The sequence below is a fragment of the Dermacentor andersoni genome, chromosome 1, assembly GCF_023375885.2.
Source record: "Dermacentor andersoni chromosome 1, qqDerAnde1_hic_scaffold, whole genome shotgun sequence".
In the NCBI taxonomy this organism is placed as follows: domain Eukaryota; kingdom Metazoa; phylum Arthropoda; class Arachnida; order Ixodida; family Ixodidae; genus Dermacentor; species Dermacentor andersoni.
The window spans coordinates 45,412,413-45,439,991 of NC_092814.1; the positions used below are offsets into that span (position 1 = coordinate 45,412,413).

Consider the following 27,579-nt stretch of genomic DNA (forward strand, 5'->3'; position numbering starts at 1 on the left):
GACGCTTAAGCTTCGCCTTCAAGAGTGGAACGCGATAGCGTTATCGCACCCCGTTCGCACCGCCTACTCAAACGCGCTACGCCAGCCAAACGTCGCGATCGGCACAGAGAGCCGGGCCCCGATGCGCCATGAAGGCGGACGCGATCATGGGGCGAGTGGCGCGCCACGTGTCGGGGCAGCGCCGTAGATTGCGAGGAGGGCGTCTTCTGTGTTTGCCGCAAGATGGCTCTGCGTGTGCGCAGAGCGCAGAAGAAATGTAGCGGAAACGTACTTCGCTACTCGTGAAACTGCGACTTCTGTAAGTTACATGGTCATAATTACCGGTATACACCGCAGTATAACTTTCTACGGCACGTTTCTAAGGCAACACCGCATTCACTAGAGGCGATTTTGCCCCGCTTTGAAGGAACGAACTCGTGGCTGTGTGGTAGCGCCTCAGTCTCACACTCCGGCGAACCTGGTTCGATTCCCACCAGCCCATCTTGCAAGATGTTTTTTATTTGTGAAGTGCCTTCTGGGATTTATCGCTCACGGCCAACACCGCTGACACCGACACCAACGCCGACGACACCGGCTTTTCTGCGACACGAGCTCTTTAACGCTGTCGCGTTAAAACCAGCCGGAAAATGCTCCAGTGAGTGAGGCGCGCTTCCCCACGAAGCCATCCCGATTGCCTGCGTTTGGTGACATGTACTCGCACCAAAGCCAGAGCGAAGCGCCTCTCCGAGGTGCGTGTGCGCGTGCGCCGCTTCGCTTCGATGCGCCGCCGCGCCGGACGCACTGGCACCCCGCGGAGCGCGGCCACGGTGAGCCGTGTTCACCCTTACGACCCTGTACATGGTAAGGATGGAGAAGGCGCTAGAAGGAAGTAATATCGGGTTTAATCTCCCATACAAACAGGCGGGTACAGTAGTTAAAGCAGCAGCTTCCAGGTTTATTTTATGCGGACGACATTGTGTTGCTAGCTAACAAGCAAAGTGATTTGCAACGTCTGGCTAATATCTGTGGACAGGAAGGCAACAATTTAGGTTTGAAATTTAGTATTAGAAAATCAGATGTTATGGTATTCAATGAAAACAGTGAACAGACAGTGGCGATACAGAGCCAGGAAATACCTCGGGTAACAGAATATAAATACCTTGGTATATGGATAAACGAAGGCAATAGATATATGGAAACACAGGAAAAAATAATAACAGTAAAGGGGAAGAGAAATGCAGCCATAATGAAGCACAGAGCGCTATGGGGATACAATAGGTACGAGGTGCTCAGAGGGATGTGGAAAGGTGTAATGGTTCCAGGACTTACTTTTGGAAATGCGGTTGTTTGCTTTAAATCAGGGGTGTAATCAGGACTCGATAGGAACCAAAGGTCAGTGGGACGCCTCGCATTGGGCGCTCACAGGAAGACTACAAATGAAGCTGTGCAGGTTGATATGGGCTGGACTAGTTTTGAAGTGAGGGAAGCTCGCAGTAAAATTGAGTATGAAGAACGACTGAGGAATATGGAAGAAAGGATATGGGCTCGGAGAGTGTTGAGGTATCTGTACAAGAAAAACCTTGATTCACGGTGGAGGAAAAGAACTAGGAAGCTTACCAGCAAGTATGCGGCCTGTAGGGTAGGCAACACTGCAACAAAAAACGTCAAGCGGTAAGTCAGAGAGGCTGAAATAATCTCATGGGTGGCGGCAATGGAAAAGAAACCTACCATGAGCAACTACTTAAGAGGAAAAAACGAAATGAGGAAAGAAACAATTTATGATAACTCCAAAAGGAAGCTCATTACTATTCTAAGCGAGATAGGGATGCCTTAGAACACGCACCTACGAAGCGAGATATAAGAATAAAGAAGAGGCATGTACTTGGCTGCGGTAAAGCTGGGAAACTATGGAGCATGTTTTATTAGAATGTGGAGACGTCTGCCCATCGGTCAATTTAGGCATCACTGGCCTCCTTGAAGCCCTTGGGTTCAGCGAGAGCAGTGGAAAAGTAAACATGTCCGCAATAGGGATTAGTAAGAGGCGATTGGAGGATTGGTGGAAGAAAAGTAGGGAAACGACAAAAAACAGAGACGTACAAAAGCACAGTTCGCAATAGGGGATCAGAAAATTTGGTTGTGGGAGTTCATGGTGCTTCTTTCTTTCTTTTTTTCTTGTTTAACCTAGCTAGGACATAAGGCAGCATCACAGCAAGAGCTTGGTGGCGCAACCCACCGGCCCGTTCCAAAGGGGACGCTCATAACATCCATCCATCGATCCAGGCCGGCAGCGTCCGGCGTGCCATGGATGGTTGAGAGTAATCGTCGTAATTACCCCCGGCGATGCCGAAGCCTGCCCCCTCCCCTCCACCTAACTTCTTGCCAGAGCTTTGTCAACCACATCATTCGAGGTTTCTTTTGACTTGCCTCGACCTTTTCACTTAAAATTTTATTATGGCTAATAGCTTACTGCATCATTGTTGGCGCGGAGGTGCACGGATTTTAATTCATACTTCGTTTTATTTCTGCAATAGAACAAGCGCATTAGAACTTCCAGCAGCGGCTGCCTCGTCCGTATTTTCTCACTTCAACACTGTTTTAAGTTTCTACTGTAAACACTATGCACATACACAACACATTTAAATATATGCACAGGAAAAAGTTTATTATATTTTTTAAGAGAATGAGGTAGCGAATTATTTCTAAAGGTATGGATAGCTTATGCCTAGAGAATGAATATGTTACTGTAGGTTCATCTCACTTCCAAATGCTTTGCATGCTTTTTTGGCCCTGAAAGAAACCTGTAGACTTTAGTGACCCCGTCGGTAGTCTTTTCTCAACGGCGTGTGAAATGCACGTGAATGATGTGTGTCTCAGTCTCGCTTCTCTTTCCAATTGACTAGCCATATACAGCTTGGCTGTAAAACATCGTGATCGAGCTAGTGTCTTATCTGCCGCGCCTCGGCCGAAGTAACACGTTGCATACGGTGTTGGAAACAAGCTGTGGTAGCTGTTCTTAGCGCAGATAAAGTGCACGGATGGTTCTTTCTTTCTTTTTTTTGCCACAAAACCTATCACCACAAAAGCGAAGTGACAACGTCAGTGCAAATGTTTAAAGGTGCATTTTGTTTCGTCCCAGTCGCAACGTCTTTCTCTAAATTTACTCCGGTGCTATGATTGATCCCATCTTCGATCACACACTGACCAGACAGCATTGGATGGACGAAATACTTGAAGGAGTGGTGGATGAGTTTCACAGCAAAGTCCCGCTATCACGTCTACCACTTCCGTGGTATCAGCAAGAAGGGGCACCAGCACACAGTAGCAGCCGAGCACGAAACTGGCTGGATGTGACTTTTCATGCCAAATTGGCCGGCCAGGCCACCTGACCTCTCTGCACTCGATTCCTTTCTTTGAGGTTATGTGAAAGATCGTCCTTACATGATCGAGACAGACGTCAGATTAGTTCAAGGCAAGGATAACGGATGTCTGCCGTCGAATTCCAGCATCGGTCATCAAGAAAGCCACTGAATATGTGATAAAGCGAACTCAGTACTGCGTAGCTGCAGAAGGAGACACCCATTTTAACACGTCCTCTAGGCAGCAGTTGGTCTCAGCGACGCTTACAAATTCATAGATAATAAGGGAACACTGAAACCTAATGGTTTTTCTCTTTCCTTTTTTTAGCAGGCGTCCCGATTGCCAATCCGGCTCATTTAAAAGTACTATACATGTATTTACTTTCGTGAATGCATTGGTTTTGCCTTTTCTCTCCACGTGGGTCGCTTCCCGGTTTGTTTATTTCGCTTTTATTTTTTGACATGAGCCTGTTTTTGCAGCACATATACACTTTCATGGAAAATAAAATGGTCACTTTAATTTGGCTTTGGTCCGAAGCAAATTTCTGGTGCGAGATATAGCTGCGCGCGCACTCTGTCGATGCGGTGCGAGCAAAGCCGGGATTTTGAAACATACTATACCTATTACATTGCTTTTCTGCGTTTCGTGCTTGGTCAGAATGGTGCTTCGGCCGGATTATCAGTGGGCTTTTGTTATCAATGAGACCAGTCGGCCTTGAAGATACGGATAAGCGTGACGTAAGAGGAAGGAATAGCTGCAAAGCCGCGAAACCTGCTGTTGGTGCTCCTTCCGTACCATTATTAAGGTGATGTGCTGCCTCTTAGGGTTTGCGATAAGCAATGCAGTTGCTTCCAATAAGCTTATTTGAGGGCGCTGCTTTATGATGCGGGTGGGAGCGTAGCCACGTGGTATTTTTCATATTTCGTGGTTTGTTTGGCAGTGGGAGAAAATTGCACGCAATTAAAGGCTAAAGGCTAAACCCCATGAGCGCGATTTTGTGCGCGACAGCGACGGATCGGGCCGTCGCTTCAACAGATCGCTCGATCTTGTCGCGCGATCGCTCGGTTCTCTAAATCTAGAATTCGTCGCCCGTCGCCCGGAAGTTCTATGAGCGACTAGCCAATAGTAAGCAGCCGGAACGGAATGTACATTAGTGACGTACTACCGGTTTGCGCACGTGCGCGCTTCTCAGTATACAAACCGAACGAGCAAACTCGAATCAGATAATTGCAATTGTCAAATTAAATTTCAGGAATGAAAGAATTACTGGCCGCTACTCCACTGTACTTGAAACAATATGCATTAGGTTTTCTTCGAGCAACGCAACTGCTCTTGATTTAAGTCTTGGTGCATGATTGTTGGGGCACCCTGTATAGTTCACTCAGTAACCAAAATGAGGCCAAGCCGGATTCACTCAAAATCAGAATCGGCAGCATTCACGCGCAGCAGCGTTTATACTCGGACTCACACAAAAAGAAAAAGACGGAGCGCGACTGCAGTTTCGCCGGACACGTGAAGCAGTATTAGTGATAGTGAAGTATACAACAATTACACATAGCAAGATTACACCGTGAGGTGCCAGATTCTTGGTGGTGGGAGAGGACTCAGGCTGTGGAAAAAACTGTCTCCTACTGTGAGGTCTTCTAAATTCTCATATAAGGCCGTCACTTCAATGCACAATTCTTCGAGGTCACACGAAGTTTCTTGAAGTGCAAGAAATATATATATATATATATATATATATATATATATATATATATATATATATATATATATATATATGGGGTTAGGAATGCTAACCATGCAGTTTTGCCACTATGCGTTCACTATTGCATCAGACATACCTAAGACGCCTGGCAGCCTCCGGGGTGCTCTTCCCCAGCACAGGCCTTGCATGCTTGTCATCGCAGTCACTGCTTCACCTTTCAAGCGAAAGTGTAATTAAAAGAAAACTGCACATTTATGGACCGGCATTTGCGAATGTGCAAGGAAGCCGCCATTGCTTTTCACAATACACGTTTCAGTTTCATATTATGACCAATGCCTTTAAAAGATGGATCAACTAATATTCGTATATATTCATGAAAATCACAAATTTTTCATTGTGCCTTTCTTTTTAATTCAGAAGTTGCAAAGTTTTTTTTTTTTTTTTTTTTTTTTTTTTTTTTTTACTGTTTTTCAGTTGCTTTGACTCACGGATAGCACTTAAACTTCAGAGGAAGCTTTAGCTCGGGTGCCCCTATCTAAATACATGTAAAAGGAGAATTCATTTTTCTCAGCTACCACTGCACCAAATTTGACGAGGTTTGATGCATTTAAAAGGAAAACTTAAAATCTAGTGACTGTTGGTTTCGAATTTTTAAGTGAGGTCATAATTTTCTTATTAAAAATTGGCAAAAATCGAAAATTCTCAGAAAATGACACTATCAAGTTGACAACTCTGTAACTCAACAACGAAAAATGATAATACAATTCTGTGAATTGCATCTAATAGTACATCTAAAGTGGACTAAATTGATGTTACATATGAATATAAAAAAAAATTTAGCAATATGAAAATACAGCTTTTGCACAACCCTTGTAACTAACTTAACAAATTCACGTAAGATGTAAAAATGACATCGAATTTGTCCGCTTTTAATGATCTCAAGTATACGTTTACAGAACCGCGATATCTGTTCTTGATGGAGAGCTATGAATTTGTGAACTACGTGCTTCTATTTTTTTCAAACAGTCGAATATTTGAAAATCTTAATTCAAGCCATAAATCGAAATTCCGCTTCCAAGAGTCACTAGAATTTAACTTTCCCTCTCAAATGCAACAAATTTCATTAAAATCGGTCCAGGGGTTATCTCAAACATTTTTGCGTTTTACATGTATTTGAATAGGCCGCGTCGGAGTTGGGCTCAAGCTAAAGCTACCTCTTCAATTCAATTTATAATAAGATATGTTGCAGCTATGATTCCTTGAAAAATATAGACTTGCACTTCAATCACACAATGGTGAAAAAGCATCCACTTTATTAAGAATAAAAACAATGTCTATGCAAATGCTTGTTGCATTGCGTGTAGGATAAAAACTCAGTATGCAAGGTTATACCATTAAACAATGTTTGAATATGCTTATTCCCTTGCACACAAATTGTAGATTTAGCATGCAAGGTCGTCCAACAAAACAACGCCCATGAATGGTTGTTTCCTTGTGTACCAAACAGATTGTTCATTGCATAAGGTGGTTCAATGAAAGCTGCTCTGCAGCTTTTCTGTTTGCAACTTGATTACCAAGTCTGTCATGTCGTTGACCGATTCCACAAAAAACTCCTGTAAAAAAAAAAAAAAGCATCAACAAAACAGCTGGACCCTTTCCAATCAATTTCTCGCTTGCACAAGCATAACTTAAAGTGACACTAAAGAGAAACGTCATTCGGGCTGCGTTAGTAAATTACCTTGGTACAATAAAAAAAAAAAAGGCTCTTCTAGCGTGCGAATAGGCTTGGTAAGCCAGAAAAGATGAGGAAACAAAACTATGGTGGCGACCCATCAGTATGTTCCCACACCAGCTTGCTGCGATGTCATGCATTTTGATGGCGTCTTCTAGAGCCTAGTTAATTTTTCGTCAGTAAAGTTCTCCCCCCCCTGTTGCAATGCTTTATGGAAGCCCACTCTGAATTGGAGGAAAAGAAAAAAAACCAGCACACTGAACAAAACCATGCAATAGAGGCTGCAACTCAATACAAAAGACACATTAAATGGAAGTGAAGAAGACCATGCCTAGGACACCGCAAAGCAAGTAGAGCGCAGCAACGATTAAGAGCATGTTCATGAAGCCAAAGCAAAGTATGGAAGGCTGCTAGGGCAAAGGGCTTTGAGCATGAATACCACATTCACAGGCATGAATGCAGAATTTTGCCAGCAGTTCCTGCACCCGTCATTCAGTTACAAGTGCAACATATATGACTGTCTATGGCCTAGAGGAGGCCCTGAAGTCACTGTCCGCAAAGCCTTCCAGGACAACTTACGAGGCAGCTCCTGCTCCTTCTCACTTGAAGGCCCAACCACAAGAAAGAAATCTTCAACGAATTTTTGGCGCCGGCGCCATTAAGAACAATGTGACGCCGGTTTACACCCACTCTGCAAGCCAGATTACAGCGTCCACGGCGGAAATGGCGGTCGAAGCAAGATGCAAACAAACTATGGCCTCCGAGATGGCACAGTGCACCATGTGAGCAAGCTCAGAGGCAATTCCCAAACTAAGCTTCTGGCACTGCGGTCTGTGAGTGACTTGTCTGCATGGTTACCGAAGCAGCTGATCGCTCTCATGTGATCCGGTCAAAGCCAATAGTGCAGCCATGTACGGCACCATTGACAATGATGTTTTGGTCTCTCTTCTTTCTGTTTTAGCTTCAGCAACAGACATTCTTCTGTGTCCGTGGAGAAATCTCGATCGTAACTACAGTGTATGAGAATGAAGTGCTGTGTGCCAATACTCACAGACAGGGAGTGCCGGAGTGCGTACTAGCGAGCATGGAGTGTGTACTAGCGAGCTGGTGATGCTATGTCACTGGTACTACGTCTTTCAGTATAGACAACAGAGTGTCTACAAAGTTGACATTTTCAAATTCCATGAGTGACACAGAACTTTATGTCAAGACGGGCTGACACCATGTCACCAGATGCTGTCACTCTTAAGTAAGCATTAAAAAAAAATAAAAAAAAAAATAGAGAGACTTAATCCAGTTTGAATAGTAAGGAGTAGTGTTTATTTTATTCAAACTAGAAAACTGAAGGAAGGGGATAGTAAAATGCACAGCAAATAAAGTATCTTCGAAAAACAAAAATGATGAAGCCCATTGCAAATCGAGTCAAGCATCTTTAAATACGAATAGAAAGATGCATACAGAAGCAAATATTTTCGAAAATGAGCTCTTTATATCAAGTGACAGCAAGATCATTGGTATTAGGTCCGAACTTGTCACAAGTGAGATTTCCTAAGCAGCTGGAAAGTCAACCTCAACTGTCCTCCCATAGTCTTAGCCCATGCACAACGCCTCCGTTTTGTGTTTCACTGCTTTCAAGAGTTTAGTTTGGTTTGGGTGAGGGTCACCTGCATCTTTGAGTCAGCCAACACTTTGCTTTTTGAGCTCAAGCTCCTACAAAGAAGAGGCGGCACAGTTCCTTCCTCTATCATTCCTCAGTGCGACGGTCATTTGTGTTCTTGTCCTCATTCTGTTCGACCCACAGACCATTTGAAGCATCTTCTTGGTCAGTTGTACAGTCAACATCCAATTTTTCGTACTCCCTAGGGGCCACGAAAACGTCAGAAAAATCAAATTGGGCAGTCCGAAAAAACGAATACATGTCTTTTACTGCCCTTAAGGGCTCAAATCCTCACAGGCAGGTCCGAAAAAGCTCTGAAGGCCTGCCAGTACACTTATTAAGCACATCGGTGCTTGTACTGTGATAGCAGACGGCGGGTGCACGCGTGTATAGTTATGCAATGCATACTGTGTCCCGTGACAACTGCCCTTTCCACGCTTGTTAAGCTTCACCGCAATACTTCACGTACGCTTCACCGCGTAACATCGCCGTGCCGAGGCAAAGCTGCCTTTCTGCAACCAGCATTATGCAACGCGCCATGCTTTCTAAGCTTCGAAGCCAATCGCAAGGATTACAGAGGTGGAATCGGTGCCATTACTGACAGCGGCAATTCTTTCAACGAAAAACACGGCACCAAAAGGCAAGGACCTTAAAGGGGTGGAAACATAAAAATTTTCGTTCATGCGTTTGTTGATTCAAACGCTGCGTCATGCTTCAGGGAGCACGATACACAAAGCGGGATTCATATATATCCGATAAATAATTTAATAATAGCTTTATTATACCGAGCGATTTCGGTTTCTGGGCTCCAGGGGATGCTATGACGTCACAGAGGAGGAAACGCAACATGACTTGGTCACATGGGTCACAAAAAATAGTGACATAAAGCTATGCTGCGTCGTCTGCTCGCGCATACGCGCGCTCTGCCAGCAGAGGTCAACAAGTGCCCATTCGAAGTGCATGTCGCGATTATTATAATTATTGCGAAGAGCGACAACAATGGTAAGAAAACATTGCGGCTTGTGAGAGTCGGTGATTCATTCCGAAGCGCCGTAAGCTTTAGCTTTGAAGTGAACCGGAAAAGGCCTAGCGACGATATCGGCGGCGCCGAACGATCAGAGGCGGTGAAGCTGCCGTCGGTGCCAGAGTGACCACTCCTCGGTCGCTGATTGGCCGCTTCGCCGTACGGCTGCCGCACAAATGGGTCCCGGGCCCATCCTCTCTACGTCACGGAAATCTCGCCGTTCGCGAGCAAAACCGCCGGCGCACGGGGGCCCGCGAACGGCAAACAGCATGCGGCGAGGCGAGTTTCCGTGCCGGCAACGTGGACGGGCCCTCACATTGAGAAAGGCCAAGCGAATGAGAGACCGCTCCGAGCTGCCGAACTATGCGACTATGCGAGGAGAGAAGCGGACAACACGAACGCCGCATATCCTGGTCCCTTTCGGAGTCGGCCGGCTAGTGTTACACTCAAACATGTGAAGGCCCGTCTGCACGGCAACTCGCCGCACGCAGTTTGCCGTTCGCGGGCCGCCGTGCGGCGTTCGTGTTGTCCACTTCTCTCCTCTTGTGTCCGTGTCTGCACGCCTTACCCCTTCTTTGCATTAAGAAAGGATTTCTATATGCCTGTAGCTCGGTCATAGTGGAGGCTATGCTCGGCCACTCGGCTCAGCAGGCTCCGTAATCGGCATTTCATCGCTACTCATCATACGTCACGTTTTTGTGCTAGTGTGCTATGACGTCAATATTTTCGTTCCTCCTCTGTGACGTAGTAACTACCGCGCTAGCGATGGGTCTCGACTACGAGAAGGAGTTTTTAATGACTTTTTGGAGCTGAATTAAAATTATTTTGAAATGTTTGCAGCGTCCAATACCTCGTTCTGGGTGTCCTTGCATACGGAAGCAGCCTACAACATGCTTTTTATAGCCTCAAAATTTGGTGTCCCAACCCCTTTCATAGCGAACGCCGAAGCAGCTAAGCCCAGCATTGCCGCAGCGGTGGCTACGGCTGCCAGTGGATCTGCGTGCGAGAGCGTTGCTTTGAGGCTGCAAGATAATAAAAACGGCGATGTTGGCTTAGATTAATACCGCTTCGGACCTGCGGTCATGGCAAATAGTCCGGAAAATCTGACAGCAAAGGGTTCTTGCATCTGCAATTACAGACGTTCTTATACGTTGTCTCTATAGGGCACGTGGGGGTGCCGCGAAGCCGTCCGCATTATCAGGAATTTAACAAAAATCGGGCGTCTGGAAAATGGGCCTTTGACTGAACACTAGCAACTCCTCCAGCTGACGACATGGCGTCAATGACAATTCATTCCGATTCCACTCTTTTACTTGAGCCAGCAGTAGGGCGATTTTTGTTCCCTTTCAATAAAATGACGGCTAAATTTCCCTGACTCAAGCATAAGTTCCCTGAGTTTTCCCCAAGTATTTCCGGACTATTCAAAATCCCTGAGAATTCTCAGTTTACCCGTTTGATAGACACCCTGAACAAGTAAAATGCTGTACATATTTGCTCTAAAGCTAAAGACAATATTTATGAAATTTCAAACCTACAAGACTTTATTAAGTAAAAATAAGTGTTGTGTTAGCACAACATTTTGCAAAATCGGCCATCTAAATTCGGTGCCCTTATAAGGGGAGGATCTGGCCATGTTGCGGCATGTTTGAAGTATGTCGAAGCAAAGAGTACCTTGCGACTGAGAGCCAAGCCTGCCTCCTTTTTGCTTTTGTGTCATGTTGACTAAAGTGGTGCCAATCACAGTGTGCAACCAGCATTTTTAGCAACCGTTGTTATTTGCCCCACAAACGAAAAGAATGAAGCCTTGAAATGACATGCAACTTCTACCACACTTTTTGCATTGCACCCGTAGTTTCAGCAAGACATCCCACACTTTTCTTACAACTCCCTGTCATTGCCCACTGCAATGTTTATCAGCAAGGTCATCATTCCACTCAAAGCAAGTGGCACATGCTGGGACAGGCCTCAGTTTACAAGGACAAGGCCTCAACCCTGCCCAGGAATTAACGAGTATGGATACCTGACGATGTCCAAGGGCCATTCTAAGCTGAACTGAGCATGTGACCATCTGATTTCGCCAGGGATTTTCTTTAGACTGCTTCATCAGCTCATGCACAAAGGTGAAGAATACAGAATAGTGAATCCTGTCATGAAGTTTCTAGCCAACATGGAGACTACAGACATTATAGTCACCAAGCTAGCCTATAACCTCAAAGCAGAGAATGCCATAAACATGCACATCCACTGCTAGCTGCTCAAAAAGGTGTTTTACAGTGCCGGGAAGGTAAAGTAAGATAAGAAATTCCAGCTTCAAATTTGAAAACACATGCTCAAGCCAGTTGTCCCTGTTATGCACGAAATGTGAGGGTTGTCTGAGTGGCCCTCCAATCTTTTCTGGTGTTTGCTTTGCCTGCCAAGGAATGAAAAAAGATGCATGCATGCACAGAGAGAGAGAGAGAGAGAGAGAGAGAGAGAGAGAGAACGGTATTTGAACTTCTTGCTGGCCTAAACATGGCATGCTGCTCTGGTCTGAAACCTAGAGTGAAGTCCTAGAGCCTGGCACCAATAATACTGTTACTGTTGAAATGGGATTTATTTTTCAGAACTACTCGCCAACAATACTTTTGGCAATTTGACATGCAAATAAGCTCTGGTTCTTAATGTACACTAGTTTCATATACTCCTTCTTAGCCCTCCGCATTAAATCAAAAACAACAACTGTGACAATATCTACCTTTTCTGCTGCCAAGTGAAGCAGTGCCACAAAAGCCACTGGAACATTAAGGCTTTCCCGGTTGATATGGTTCAGTTGGGGTCCCACATGTTCATACAAGCTCCGAAAAGTGTGCTTAGTAATGGCTGCCTTGTCAAGCACATTCGCAGAGCTTGGGATATTCTCCTGAAAGTAAGCCATTATTTAGCATGCAAGAAAACACTCCACATTGCCACATACGACATTTCTTTTCACGTACAACTTATCCAACCCCACATTATAGCCTACAACTTCAAGCATACGTATCATAGTCAGAATCAGAAGAATTTTGAAGGAAAAGCACTAAATAAAACGAAATTAGCACCAACTGTTTTTAAATCAGTAACAGGAAAGCTGCTGCAGCTGTCGCTCCACCCCTCAACGGTCGTACTCCTACTTTTTGTACCAGCATACTATTTAGTATATCACCGAGAACTCTCGAACGTATAAGATCTGTAGTTTTTTTTTTTTTTTTTTGGCACAGAGGCCAAAAACAAGCAAAATGCACAGAACAAAATGCAATAGGCCTGCACATGATGGCAGACTTCACCACTGTATGGAATGTTTTTGATGAAGATTATAAAAGAACGAATGGGACACTACTGCACAGGTCTGTTAAAGAACAATGTAATGGGCTAAGTCAAGCTATGGGGATTTCATTTCATTTCATTTTATTACCTTAAAGACCCCTTGATAGGGGTATTACATAAGGGGTGGGAATCATCATCCTCATCATCATCAGCCTGGTGACGCCCACTGGAGGGCAAAGGCCTCTCCCATACTTCTCCAACAACCCCGGTCATGTACTAATTGTGGCCATGTTGTCCCTGCAAACTTCTTAATCTCATCCGCCCACCTAACTTTCTGCCGCCCCCTGCTACGCTTCCCTTCCCTTGGAATCCAGTCCGTAACCCTCCTCATTACATGTCCTGCCCATGCCCATTTCTTTTTCTTGATTTCAACTGAGATGTCATTACTCGCGTTTGTTCCCTCATCCAATCTGCTCTTTTCTTATCCCTTAATGTTACACCCATCATTCTTCTTTCCATAGCTCGTTGCGTCGTCCTCAATTTAAGTAGAACCCTTTTCGTAAGCCTCCAGGTTTCTGCCCCGTAGGCGAGTACTGGTAAGACACAGCTGTTATACAAGGGTGGGAATACATTCGTACATTTCATTTCATTTTATTTGGGCCCATTTACAAGCAAATGGAGGGAGCAAAGGTAAAAGCTGCTTATTGGCAGCTTGAGTGGTCCCTGGCCCCCTTTACATATTGGCAGACCGGTGGCCAAGGACACTTTCAGAAATGAAAAAATAAAGAGCAGTGGGTTACATCAATTAGACTAATTACATTTCTTTCACTGTGAATACATATGGTTTGACGGAACCATGGTGATTTAAATCGTAGTTTTCGCCAAATAGATGAGCTCCGATGGTGTCAAGCCATGGATGTCAATGCCGGCTTCTAGATGAGAATTTAGTAGCCGTGGCAAGGTATTTGCGACCATTTGATGACCGTAATTTGTTCTCGAAAAGTGTATGAGCCATTTTCCAACGCTGCACGTCTCATATGTGGGTGTATTCTCTTTTAAGTTTGCTATATTTGTTATTAAGTTGCTTCTATTTTTTACCTGAAAGTAGTAGGTGCACAGAAGGGTTTGTTTGTAGAGATGATGACTTTTTGTTATGTTGTACTTGGTGAAAAGACCCTCAGTGTGCGAGTTGTATGGCACATTTGCAATAGCGCATATTTTTTTTTTTTTTGCATCAGTAATATTTTAGAGTGATTGGAAGCTGATGTCGTGCCCCATACAAGATGGCAATTTAAATGCGAGGCAGACAGAGCATTATAAATGATCAATTTAGCAGACATTGGTAAAAGGTAGCGATTTCGATGTAGTATACCTGTTACGTGGCTCAGTTTCTGGAGTACAAAATCCACGTGAGCGTCCCATTGCAATGTGTTGGTAAAGAGTACGCCAAGTACTTTTACCGTGTCAACAACCTCTATTTTCTCAGAGTTTTAAAATATGTTGTGGGTCAATGGTGTACATGTACCTCCTGTTTTAAAGATGACTGCTTGTTTTTTATCCGAGTTTACTTTTAAAAAGTTGTCCTGGCTCCATTTTGAGAGATGGGTTAAGAGGTTGTTCGCTGCACCAATGAGGCCTGTATAAGAGTTGTTTGATAAAAAAACAGTAGATGTTAAACAGAAATGGACTAAGGATACTTCCCTGAGGGACACCTGTTTGTATTTGTCATGTAGATGATATGCTAGTGTATATAGACACATATTGCTGTCGATTTCTAAGGCAGGATGTCAGTAACTGAAGAGGAAGGCCCCTGAAGCCATATCTTTCAAGCTTAAGTATTAGGAGGTCATGATTTATGCAGTCAAATGCTTTTGTGAAGTCTATGAATAGACCAATTACAAGTAACTTATTTTCGAGGTTGTGCAGTATGTATTCTTTCTGTGCTAATAGTGCTAGTTCTGTTGATTTACCTTGTTGAAAACCGTATTGAGCGTCTGTTATTAGTTTATGTTTATTGCTGAAAGATGTTAATTGGTTAAGAATGATTTTTTCAAGACCTTTAGAAAACTGCGGGAGAATAGATATCGGACGGTAATCTTTTAAATCAAGCTTGTCACCTTTCTTATATAGCACAATTACTCTTGCAATTTTCATTTCTTCAGGAAAAGTAACTGATGTTATGCATAAGTTATAGATATAAGCTAACACAGGTGCAATGTCACAAATGGCATAATTTGCATAATACATAACTGAACACGCAAACAAAAAACCACATGAGCTAAAGTGCTACATACGTCAGCGCAAATACATAGACCTAAATAATACAAACTAAAATTGCATGAGTACCCGCCATGGTTGCTCAGTGGCTATGGTGTTGGGCTATGGTGTTGGGAGGTCGCGGGATCGAATCCCGGCCACGGGGGCCACATTTCGATGGGGGCGAAATGCGAAAAACACCAGTGTACTTAGATTTAGGTGCACGTTAAAGAACCCCAGGTGGTCGAAATTTCCGGAGTCCTCCACTACAGCGTGCGTCATAATCAGAAAGTGGTTTTGGCACGTAAAACCCCATAATTTAAAATTGCACGAGCATATAAGTCTGTTATCACAAGTCGTTTTCATTGTGAAAATGACTTGTGATGTACCGACGACAATTAAAAATTAAAATTAAATTATGGGGTTTTACTTGCCCAAACCACGATCTGATTATGAGGCACGTCGTAGTGGGTGATTCCGGAAATTCGGACCCCCTTGAGTTCCTTAATGTGCATCTAAATCTAAGTACAAGGGTGTTCTTGCATTACACCCCCATCAAAATGCAACCGCCATGGCCGGGATTCGATCCCACGACCTTGTGTTTAGCAGCTTAACACCATAGCCACTAAGCAGCCACGGCGGGTCCGACAACAGCGATATGCTATTGCGCAGCCTCAAGAATGCAACTGTGACAACTAAGAGAAAGGTAGGAATGGACGTGAATTACACACTGAGGCTGTCCAACTAGGATACTTCATATTGCAACATGCTGTAGTATTAAAGGGGCCTTGAACCACCCCTTGGGCTTGGTGAAATAACATAGTCCATGCATAGCATATGCTGTTATAATCTCAGCCAAGTTTTGCTGTCGTACACGGTGCGTTGAGCTCGCAAGGGGATCGAAGTCACCTTTCTCTCAAACGCTCTCTGTTCAACAGAAGGCCCAGTCCTCACTCTCTTCTAGACACACTATTTCTTCATTCTCTTAGACGGCTGCTATTGGCCGATAGCTGACATCAAGCTGCGGCCAGCTAGATGGCATAGATACCGCGGCTGCCACGGGGTACCGCCACGAGTCCACCAGCTAGGTGCACTGCGGCTCCCTGAGGACCATCGTATATGGCTTATGTTTAGCGCGTCGTTGGCACCAAAGGCGGAAGTCGTGGCATCTAGGTTAACGTCCAAAATGAAATTTGAACTGCACGCCACAGTGACATTTAAAAGGTGGAGCGTTGTGGGCACGCCCCACTGCACCCTATCTTTTGCAGTGCAAGGCATTGAAGAAAGAACGGGAGCACAGTGGAGGCCATATTTGATTGCCAATAACTCCACTTCTGCTGAACGCACTGAAGTACTTTTTGTTGGAAAGTATTTCTGAAATGGCCTATTTTCACTTCAAATTCCTTTCTCCACTTTGATGAAAAGTGGTTCAGTGCCCCTTTAAGACATAATTCTGAAAATTTTATTCCACCTGATATTTTGTATGAAGAGAAAAAAATTTTTCAGCTAAGAATCATGTCAGCTGGCCCATCTCCGTATTTCACTTTCGCTATATGGCGTATCCTTAACTGCATCAAAGAGGCTTACAGAATGCATTTACAGTTTAACCACACCATTTCGAGTAGTATGTTCATTCATTATTCCATTGGTCATCAAAAGCAGTGATTGCATGCAACTTTGCCCACACGGATTTTTAGAGGCAATAATAGAAAACAAATAGTTTTAATCCATTTAATCAGCTGCTTTCTGGAGATGCACAAGGAGCAGATGAAGCGGATGCCTTGGAGTTGACGGTGATGGATTAACTCGGCTCTGCGAAGGCGCAAGAAGTTGGGACATGGCAACGGTTTGCTGCTGTACTGTCTGCTAATACCCTGCTCCTCGACAATCGTCATATAAATCTCACTCTAGTGGAACACGTCCTTGTAGGGGCTGTGCTTTATTGTACAGCACAGGGCGATGATCTTTGATCACATATATTACCATAGCCACTGGCACTTTGGCCACTTTGTTCAACGTTAACATGGCAGTGCAGCTGCCGGTGAAACGGAATAACTTTTCACTTTCACCATAGCGAAAGAATTGGTCCGAGACCAATGAGTCTTGCCAGCTGGTTTTCCGCCTGCTTGAAGAAAAAAAGCAGATTTCGGGGTTTTTTTTCTGCTTCCACCCGCTTCGAGACCAAGAGTGAATTTAGCCTAAAATTGGGGAGCGAGTTATGAATTTCGACTTGAAGTGTTGCTTCACGGCAAACGAATTTCGCCTCCAGGTGTTCTTTCACTGCAGTGCAGCTGACACTGTCATGAAACCACCTTGAGTGCACAGTTTCCCATCATCAGCGTCGCTGAAGAGGTTGGGAACAGAGCCACTGACGAAAGATACAACCTAGGCAATGCGTGCATCTGTGAATGGAGGCTACTTTTATAGAGATTTATGTATTGTATGCAGTTATTTGTGCGGGGTATATGCCCTTACTTTGTTCCTGCTTTCCAGGGTGTTGTAATTGGGAGTGTTGCTTATATACAGAAAAATTTGTACATATTCGTTCGTTTCGAATACTTTGAAAACTTCAACTGAAATTCGAGCCATCAAATAGCATAATATTCAGCTGGATATTCAAAACATTGAATATTCGTACAAGACTAGTTTTGCGCTCTCAGGTAGTCGAAATGAGAATATGAAAGTTTCTTCAAAATAGAAAGGGTGCCAAAGCAAGAGCTTTGATTGTTTTTGTCTATATTTTAAAGAACTGAAATTTATTATGTACAAAGGTCTTACATGTAAGTGTAAAGAACTCTAAGATTGACACTTGAGAATGAGACAATAGTAAGGTGAAACAAAAGGGTGAGACCCAACCTTGTTGTCCCTATTGCCAGTCAATGTGCGCCACATTGCTTGTTTCATATCTTTCATGTCAAACCTCTTGAATGAAAATTGGAACTTTGGTGGCTGAAATAGCAAAATAGACACTATAAACAATTATGTCCCTCAGTAAGTTACAACCATGTGAAGCAAACAGGCAATGAAACATAGGGGGTACTAATTGATAAAAATACAGTATTTATTTGAATCTAGGCCGATAGTTTTTTCAAATAATTATATACCAAACTCTAGGGTCGGCTTAGATTCGAGAATTTTAAAGAATGTGCCAGTTTGTAATTGAAAATGATAGATGTGGTGCATAGCTAGCGCCATCTAGAAAAGTCAGTATCGGTGTGCGGCGCGGCATTATTGTAATGGCACCAAAAAGGCAATGCCACTGCAGTGGCGCTTTCAATAGAAAAATTGTGCTAGCTGCAGAGGCATCGTCAAATGTTCAAGCCAGGCAGGACTTAAGCATCGATGAGAAAAACGTCCGTCAGAGTGGGAAACGGGAGACACCTTTTGCGTTTGCCACAGCGAGAAGATGACAACGATGGCGAAGATAAGCACACAATAACAAAGTTGTTCACCGAGATCTCACCGTGTTTCGATGCGTAGAGCCGCGCAGCACTGTCTGCGCATGCGTGGGTGCGCAGACGTGAGCTTGTGCGTGTCCTCAAGCGTACAAGGCTAGCAGCGATGCTAACATAGAGTGAGCTCGGCATGTTTATATTAAGTAAATGCTGTTTTCATTTTGTGAACGCTGCCTTCACTTTTTTGTTCGGCCTACATTCTAGGCAAGTTCATTTTTTTCTGGCTTTGGATATTTGGGGGTCGGCTTAGAATCGGGGTCAGCTTAGATTGGAGTACATACAGGAACAAAAAGAAGGTAAATGAAAGTGGACGACAAGACAACTTGCCAAAGATGGGAGCCTAGCAAACATCTTCCACATTACGCATGCGATGCTTAAGCATAAAGCTACCACAGCAGCCATCCTCCCATCAACCTTCTGGTGTATTTGTCTACCTGTACAAGATTAGCACTGGGAGCATCAACCAGCACAACCAGGCAGACGTGCAACATCCTTTCCACTGTAGGCGTCCCGTAGTATGTAAACTTATGAGCAGACAACTGGATAATAAAACCTTGCATGCTACCTCATGGCATCAATACTGTCAAATCCTAGGCTCTTGATATGCAGTGAGCAAGAATAAGAGAAATCGAGGGGTTCAATTATTTGGTCCCTTGGCTCAACCGATTTTTTTTTTTTTTTTACATTAGAATCCAGGAAAATGGAAATTGCCGGTTAAATAGAAGAGCCTGTAAATTGGTTGGTTTTGTATTTGGATAATGCAAAAAAACTCTCGCTAACCGGAACCAACTCTCAGTGAACAGAACCACCAGAAGCAAGCTTAGCACTTTTTTTTTTTTTTCAGGCCACAATCTGATTTTGATGCGATAACTGTATGCTATGCTGAAAGCCACCCTTAAAAGGCTCTGGCAAAGACTCAAGCAATCAAAAATATGACAGATATTTATACATAGCATGTGCATCCCAGACAGCCTGACAGCACTGCCACTCGCCCCAAAGATGGCCGAAATAAGAATGACTGAAATTTCGGATTCCATAGAGCATGCCGTTCCATAATTGGGACTCCACCAGCACGATTTTCTGTTAATTCAGCCTCCGAGTTGAGCAGTAAGAGAAATGTTATTGCTTTGATTTGTCGGCGGTGTCTCCTCTAAACCAAAACTAGCACTAGCACTAGAATTCAGAAATTGGCAACCGTGCCCTAACAATGGGATAAACTAGCTGCTACATTTACTTCTTGATGCTCAACATTTTTAAGAGTGTTAAGATGGTGCATGGCATAGAGTGCTGTAACTTTGCCCATCTTTCTCAGTAAATGGAACTCCTGTTATTTGGAACATATTTCTCCAGTCCCTTGAGGGTCCGTTTAAAAAGATTCTACTGTAGTTACAATAATATTGAGCAGACAATGAAGGCAGAATAATATTATGCACATCCAGGATGTTTTTAAGGTATATGTGTATTCCTAACAGTTTAACAAACTTATATGCAATTTAGTGGCACAGGCTTTATTGGCACAGGCTTCAGTGGCAAAAGCTTCAGTGGCAAAGGCTCCAGTGGCAAAGGCTCCAGTGGCAAAGACCTCTGAAGGCTGGTCACTATATGTGATGCGATTCTAAAAATTCACCAATGATTACCATACTCCCTAATACGAAATTTGAGTGCAGCCCTATACGTGTTTTAATTTCATGTGTCGATATTTTGTATTATGATTATATAGGTTTATATTAGGATGAGAACCCTGTGAGTAGCACGCTTTGTGTCCATAAACACGACACATGCTACTCTGCCACCATATGCATACCTGCCAACCTGAAGATTTGGAAATTCGTAAAACTATCATGGGGGGATGCAAGGATGCGGCAGCACTTTTTTTTTTTTTAAGGGATTTACCTTGTTTCACAACCGCAAGTGAAATCCGCGTCTTGGAGAGTAAAGAGCGAAAACTCCACTGGGGCACAAATTATTTTTGCAATGATTTTGCTGTTGCCAACTTTGCCTGCTTCAGAAACTTCTCCGTGTAGGTTTGCTCAAAGCAAGTACCACTCTGGTGCCCCTTGACCATCAGCAGACTTTGGAGTGTTTTCTCACACACAGATGAGCGAAACTCCATTAGTTTTGTTCACAGTGCTGAATATTCTCTCACATTCAGCACTGCTGCGGAGAATGGAGAGAATACCCAGCATAACCATTGAAATTCTGTGGAACCTGAGCAATCTGTCGACACTTCGAACGCTTCCTAATTGCGACCACTGCACATCACACCTTGGCTCATTCAATATGTCGGCTGGAACCTGATATGCTTGCAAGTTGACAAACTCGACTTAAAGTGTGTCGATTGCTTCTTCTTTTGATTCGCCACTCTGCTGGGGTAGGATAGCAGGGAATGCCATAATAAAATGACATACGCTGTTGAATGAAGCAGTTTTCAGAGCTTGTACTTGAGCAACCTCAGCCATCTTGAGATTGAAGTCTTCTAGCGAGAATTTGTGGCAAATGTAATTGCATGCTGCCATTAAGTACAGACGTACAGCAGAGAAGAACTGCTCTCTTTCAATGCAGCTCAGTGTCTCAACCACAGAGTAGGTTGTGCTGCCAATGGCTATGTCTTGATCCCCATTCTGGTTCTCTGCAGCTCCATAGTCAACTTCCAGCAATGAATGACATGCCTTGACGACACCTGGGCGCACGAATCTACTCAGGAGATCCTTGAAAAGGCAGTTCAAGAGGCCCCTCAGTACATGAATCTGAGGAGCCTGTGCCTGAAGAAGGCAGTTTGCCTTCTCAAAAAGCGGTATAACATTTTGGAGAAAAAGACAGCATGCCCGGTTTAGCTCCGATGATAAAAAATAAAACAGGCGCTCCTCACGGGTCATGGGGCTGGCTTCCCCAGAATCCTCGGTATGAAGTTTCAGTTTTTTTGCTTGAGGTCCAGAATGAGCTCCTTTTCTCTTTAGCGAGAGTTCATCGCCGTTTGTGCTTCTTTTCCCCCGAGGCCTGCAGCAGCCTTGTGAAGATATGTAGCAGCAGATGTGTGGGGTCAGTGCAGGGTTCTTGGGTGTTTGTGAAGTCTTCGGAATTTGGTACGACTCCAAAAACAAGCTCTGCTTGTTGCACTGCTTTGTTTCAACCTTTACAGGAAGACATGAAGCTCCTTTTTGGGCGGTCAAGTTGAGGAGATGCACGGGCAACCAGCCTGTATCAAACCTGGTTGAGCCTCTCTCAATACAGTAAAACACTGTTTTTCTTGCCGATCATGAGATTGGCATTGTCCGAACATACAGCCAACAGGTTTCCAACAGGCAAATTCCGAGACTTCATCTCAAACAGAACCAGATTTGCAATCTTGTGACCCATCGCTTCCACTTGGATTGTCCCGAGACAAAGAAGGCGGCTTTCGACTCTACTCGTTTCTTTAACGAAAGAATGTCACAACAATAGGGTAAAGCTGCACATCTCTTCTGTTACTGCCATTCACGGTGATTGGAAATACTTGCCATTTTAGAGCATCCAGCAAAGGAATCTCCGCGTTAGTGGCCATTTTCCGAACAATTGACGTCATCTTTGTTCATCTACAGGCATAGCGTTTTGCTTCTTCGCACTTGGGGAACATCTTCGGGAAAAGCGGTCCAGCATGATCGCTGACATTCAGTGGGAAGTTGTGTTCAACTAAAAACGCCGTGAAGAGGCATCCTACACAAATCACACTAAGGTAATTGTCGCTGCGTACAAAACTTGCTAGGCTTGGCTGGCTGTCCGCCGCTCGCACATTGTCAGACTTGCCACCATGCGAGACGTTCACATCACAGGCACACATCGTGCAGAATCCGAACTTCTCCCCTTTTTTCGAAGGCACGAAGCACGGAAATTCTGCCGTGTATGATTTCAAAAACACTTGGACGTACTGTCAGGGCTTCGAGCCCGCCACTGCACTGCGAAGCTGCTACAAGCCGGAGTCGCACTGCGTCCGCCGAGGCAGCTAGTCACACAAAAGCCGAGGCCAACACTACAGTGACTGAAGCTGACTGAAGTCCAAACTCACCCGCCCGCACGAACAAAGGCAACAGCATGGCAACAAGTTTGTGGAGGCGCTAGAGGCGCTATCAGCACTATTGAGCTTTGGATATGGATTCATCCCACCCCCTAGTAGTCGACAGAAGTCACTACAACCTTGCAGCTGCTGATGATGATACCACAAATACGTATTGCCCTCTTGTGTCAGCGCAAGGTACCAGGGTGTAGTTTTAGTACATCTTCGCTCTTTTTTTTTTCCCAAATAAAATTTTTTCCGCAAAATTTCAAGCAAGATTTGTAAAATTGTAAGACTGCTCAAAATTCTTAAATTTTACAGAAAATTCGGAAGAGTTGGCAGGTATGCATATGGTAGCCATCGTTGCCGCACAGCCTGTCTTGCGTGGCACTACGCTTTTCTTCTCACACTTTTGTTCTACCAATGACAAGAGCGGCCCTTCGTTGCGGGGAAATCGTGCCACCACTGTCAGCGGCAAGAACACCTAAGAGAGGGCCACATCGAGCCATACTCGTAGCTGCTCGCCATTGCCCCTTGCAAACGGCACACAAACTGGCACAATGGATTGACCTCAGCAGCTGACACCACAAACGAGCGTAACCCTCCTCACCTCATGCCACCCTAGCCCCCCTTCGGAAGCACAGATGAGATCGCCCATGTGGCGGCAGAAGCCGTGGCCACCAGCAACTTGGCGCACGAGCAGGCCATTTCCCTCTGCTCTTCCTCCACTTTCCCTGTAGCCTCCTCCTCCTCCTCCGCTTTCTTCCTCGCGCGCTCTTCTTTCATCTACTGCTGCATTCTGCGTTTGCTTTTATCTTTTGCCTGTGCTTGTTTGCTCGGTTACGAGGTGCAACGCCACCGAGACACGCTGACGCTCAATGCAGGTATGGGTGCTTAAGAGCTGCACTCTAAAATGCTATCATGGTTATCCTATACCACAAGTGACTAAAAACTTGCACAACTGTCACACAGAGGCTTTCTATGGCCATTGAAACGACTGACCATCGGATCAACTGAGATCAACCACAGCCAATTATTTTCTTAAGTTCAATGGCCACTGAATGCAGCCCCGCACTGGCTAAATGGTGAAAAGAAATTTAGTCTAGAAATTGTTAATCATAAGAAACTTCGACAATACACAGTTTTAGTTTAGCATTTGCAACCAAACGTAAACGCATTACATACGTAAAGAAATAGCGTTGTCATCACTGCGCATGCTCCGAACGTTACTGGATTTCTGTGGTTTACGTATGCCATGATAACATACGTTATTTGGAGCGTTTAATGTTCGAATGTTTACGTACGCTAAGAAATAGCGCTGTAGAGCATGGCGGCGCCCATGGCTTCCGCTTCAGCATGAATTCTCGTGATGGTTGCGCTCTGACTCGCGTTGATCGCCCGCAACTATTGAAATGAGCTTTCGCTTTCTCTGAACTCACCTGAAACGTTAGTTATGAGCGCATAGCGCGTCCAATTTTTTGGACTGTTCGGTGATTCTGGCGGCCATACGCCTAACGAGATGCATCGGCATAGCAACAACAGGATGGTTGCTGATGGATTGTCGTGGCTTGGATGTGTATGGCCTGCGGCACCAGACGGCACCCTGCTTTATAAAGTCTTCCTTACGTTTGCGTTCCCGTACGGTAAACTAAAATCTTGAAAGGAAGCGCACCGTAACGTCCAGCAAAGGTGATTATGTTTAATGTACGCAAGGCAACGAACACTATTCTAAAACTTTCCAATAGATAAAGCAAAAAAAAAAAAACAAATAATAAAAATAATAATAATGCAGTCTGACATTCTACATGCAAAACCACAATCTGATTATGATGCACAATGCAGTAAAGGACTCCAGTTTAATTTTGGTCACCTATATTCCTTCAATGTGCACCTAACTATAAATACACAAGCATTTTTGCATTTCATCCCCATCAAAATGCACCTTCCAAGATCAGAATCGAACCCAAGATGTTGAGCTTATCAAAAATTTAATTACGGGGTTTTGTGAGCCAAAACCACACTCTGATTATGAGGTACGCTGTAGTGGGGGACTAATTTTTGTAGTGGAGTAATTTCGAGCACCTGGGTTTTTTAACGTGCATTTAAATTTAAGTACACGGGTGTTTTCGGATTTTGCCCTTATCGAATAAGACCGCAGTGGCTGGGAGACGTCAAGCTTATCAGCGCAATGCCATTGCCACTAAGCTACCATGGCGGGTAATATACAAAGCTAATGGACAATGAAGCCAAGGAAAGCATAGAGGAAATCATCACCTTTCTTTCACTGAAATGTACAACACAATACTAATGACTTCATTAGTGCCACGAGTTTACAGACACTGTATGCAGTATGAGAAAATGGAGCCTGCAAAGACAACTGTGTTAGGGAACAAACCTTTGGATGGAAAGGAACCACAGGTTTGAGTTCAGGTGGCGGTGGTGGTGGCGGCAAAAGTTCCACTGGATTAGGTGGGCCAACGTCAACAGCATGGTCCAGAGACATGTTGGAATCATCATTCATCTGGCAAGAAACAGGGACACAGAGATGGCTGCACCAGTGACATAAAAAAAAGCACCGACAGCCATGTGCACCGGGTACCGCATTTCGATTGCTGAGCTCTGTACATAAAGGACATTTTTCAAAGATAATGATAATTCTGAGTGCTTGTGAGAAATGTTTTCTTCAGATTCTTAAGTATGTATCAAAGATAAGCTATACATATCCAGGTACTTGTGCACTACCAACAGTGAAGAGCATATTATACAAGTTCATTATATGACAGTTAGGCAAAGCACCACACGAACAACCGATTTAAAAATGAACCCATAAAGCAGTAACAAAAATGCTTTTACACGGATGACATGCAGAGATGCTGAGATGACAAAAAGAATGGATACTGCAGTTTTTTTTCTTCATTACAGTATAGCATGAAGCGAGGCTATATCGATATCAAGTGGTTTTTGTATATCTCCAAGTCAATGTTGTAGCTACTGCCCATGCAACAAATGGACGATACACAAACAGGGCCACATTTATACCTTCTGGTCTTAAGCAGTGGAATTACCTACGTTGTGCAAATAGGCCACTCAATCAATATGATGGAATGAGAGAACACACGAACAATTTAAAGAAGGATTTGAGTGCAAATCTTTCAGTGCATTACAAATCTTGCCCCTATGAACCACGTTTTCCTGATGTGCGGATCTGGGGAAGAAGATAAAGCTGTGTGGGAACTGTTCAGCATTTCACATCCAAATCAATAGTCAAGCTTGTTAGTTAAACCTGTTTCCTTACACAGTAGACTTCCGCTGATTCGACTCCGATTAATTTGGATTTTCATTTAATTCAACCTCGACTGAAGGTCCCAGCCAGCGCCCATACATTTCTATGGGCCCCAACCTCCGTTACTTTAAAGGAGTACTGGCACAAAATTTCGAAGTCGAGTTAACGTGCGAGATCGATTTATATGGGCACACACACATCGTCTGCAAAATATGAGCAGCGAATACAGCTCAGAACATATCTAAAATCAATCTTAAAGTATGTGTGCGCAGCCAACCGCAAAACACAGGAGCTTGCGACATCGATACAGAGAAAGGAATATAAACAACCGAAAAAACGCTAGATCACCAGTTTACGCTGCCATCGGGGCGGGCCCTGCGAGCAAGTTTCTCGCTGCTCCGATCGTCCTGGTCTTTTTTTTCTCTCTCTCCCTGGTCATGACGCTGACCTCTTTCGCTGCTGACAGCGGCACAAAAATCAGCTAAAATTTGTTTCTGACATGAAATAACTCGTAAAGTGACCTCGAAAGTGTGCATGTTATAAAACGTTGCGCAATATAGTAAATCAATAAAGAAAAAAATCAGACATCCACCAGTTCGTAGCAATTGCTCATTATTATTATTATTATTTATTGCTCATAATTATTCATTACTTCTCTCCACCTTGCGGGTTTCCGCAGGACTACTACGTCAAACCCTTGCCTTTGCTTCATGTTGTCGACAAATTCGACTTCACCCTGCCATCTGCTAGCCGCCTAGTTAGCTCAGATGGTAGAGCGGCTGCCCCGGAAAGGCGGTGGTCCCGGGTTTGAGTCCCGGACCAGGACGAATTTTTCTTCAACTATGAGGCTTTTCTTTCGAGAAACTCGTATGGGTTTACTTTGTAGCAATTGCTACGAACTGGTGGATGTCTGGTTTTGCCTTTATTCATTACTTCTCTCCACCTTGTGGGTTTCCGCAGAACTACTACGTCAAATATAGTAAATCGTTGGCGTGATTCGACTCGCAAGCAGTCAGCGCAGTGCAATCGTCTCTGCGAAGCAGCTCGCGCCTGGCTAACACGCTTTCTCCTCGCTACCATCCAAAACAAGAAAACTTTTTGTATTGTCAGTTATGAGCGACATAAATGTGCCGATGTTGATTGTGTTGATGAATACAGATGCTTTATTACCAACTGTGGACGGGTCGTAAGTGTCGTCGGCCTCGGATCCGACAGCCAGCGAGCTAGGCTTATATACTATTTCCCAGCGATCGCCAGCTCGTCTGGCTTGCTTGCTGGCTACACCGTCGGCGTCGATAAGCGACAAAAGTGGTCCGAGTTCGTGTGCGTCACTGGACACTTAGAATTGACCCCGTTAAAGAGAAGCCAGAGTTGCTCGTTCCATTTCGAGCGTAAAACCGGCTGAGCTTAGAGCAGTCCAACTATGTTCCGCCAAGACTAGGTACCCCCAAGCCCGATGCTGTGCAGACTTATAGCTCGCCTTGTGTTCTGCTCCGGAATATGCTTTGTTCCCAAAGCGCCCGCGACAAATGCCTCATACTACTAGTACCAGTGCGTACGCATATTGATAGCTGTCGCTAGCCGCACTTTCAGAGACGCTGCTCTGAAGTGGATCCAGTCAAATGTGGTTGGCCACGTCCAATTTGGTGGCAACTACAGCAAGCAGGAAATAGTCGCCACTAGACGATGAAAACGAGGACGACGGCGATGGCGAGCACATTGCAAAGCACGTGCAGACGAACTAGCAGCATGAAGCTCATGCTCCGGCGAGGGTGGCACGTCACAGTTTTGTGCGATCACGTATCCAGCTGTGTTT

The 27,579-nt window shown here is 44.4% G+C and overlaps 1 protein-coding gene across 4 annotated transcripts in view; it reads right to left on the reverse strand.

The window, feature by feature from the left end:
- Window positions 1-6,340: 6,340 nt before the first annotated feature.
- The window catches only part of barr (non-SMC condensin I complex subunit H), a 60,711-nt gene continuing 39,472 nt past the window's right edge, over window positions 6,341-27,579 (reverse strand). For 3 of the 4 annotated variants that reach the window (XM_050191074.3, XM_050191073.3, XM_055061417.2), the window contains 4 exons: window positions 24,876-25,001; window positions 17,852-17,944; window positions 12,192-12,356; window positions 6,341-6,657 (listed from right to left, as the gene is read on the reverse strand). In XM_050191074.3, coding sequence (XP_050047031.2) covers window positions 6,574-6,657; window positions 12,192-12,356; window positions 17,852-17,944; window positions 24,876-25,001 — 468 coding nt within the window. In that variant the 3' untranslated portion in view covers window positions 6,341-6,573. The remainder of the gene's footprint in view (window positions 6,658-12,191; window positions 12,357-17,851; window positions 17,945-24,875; window positions 25,002-27,579) is intronic. The other variant, XM_055061418.2, reaches the window with a different exon arrangement.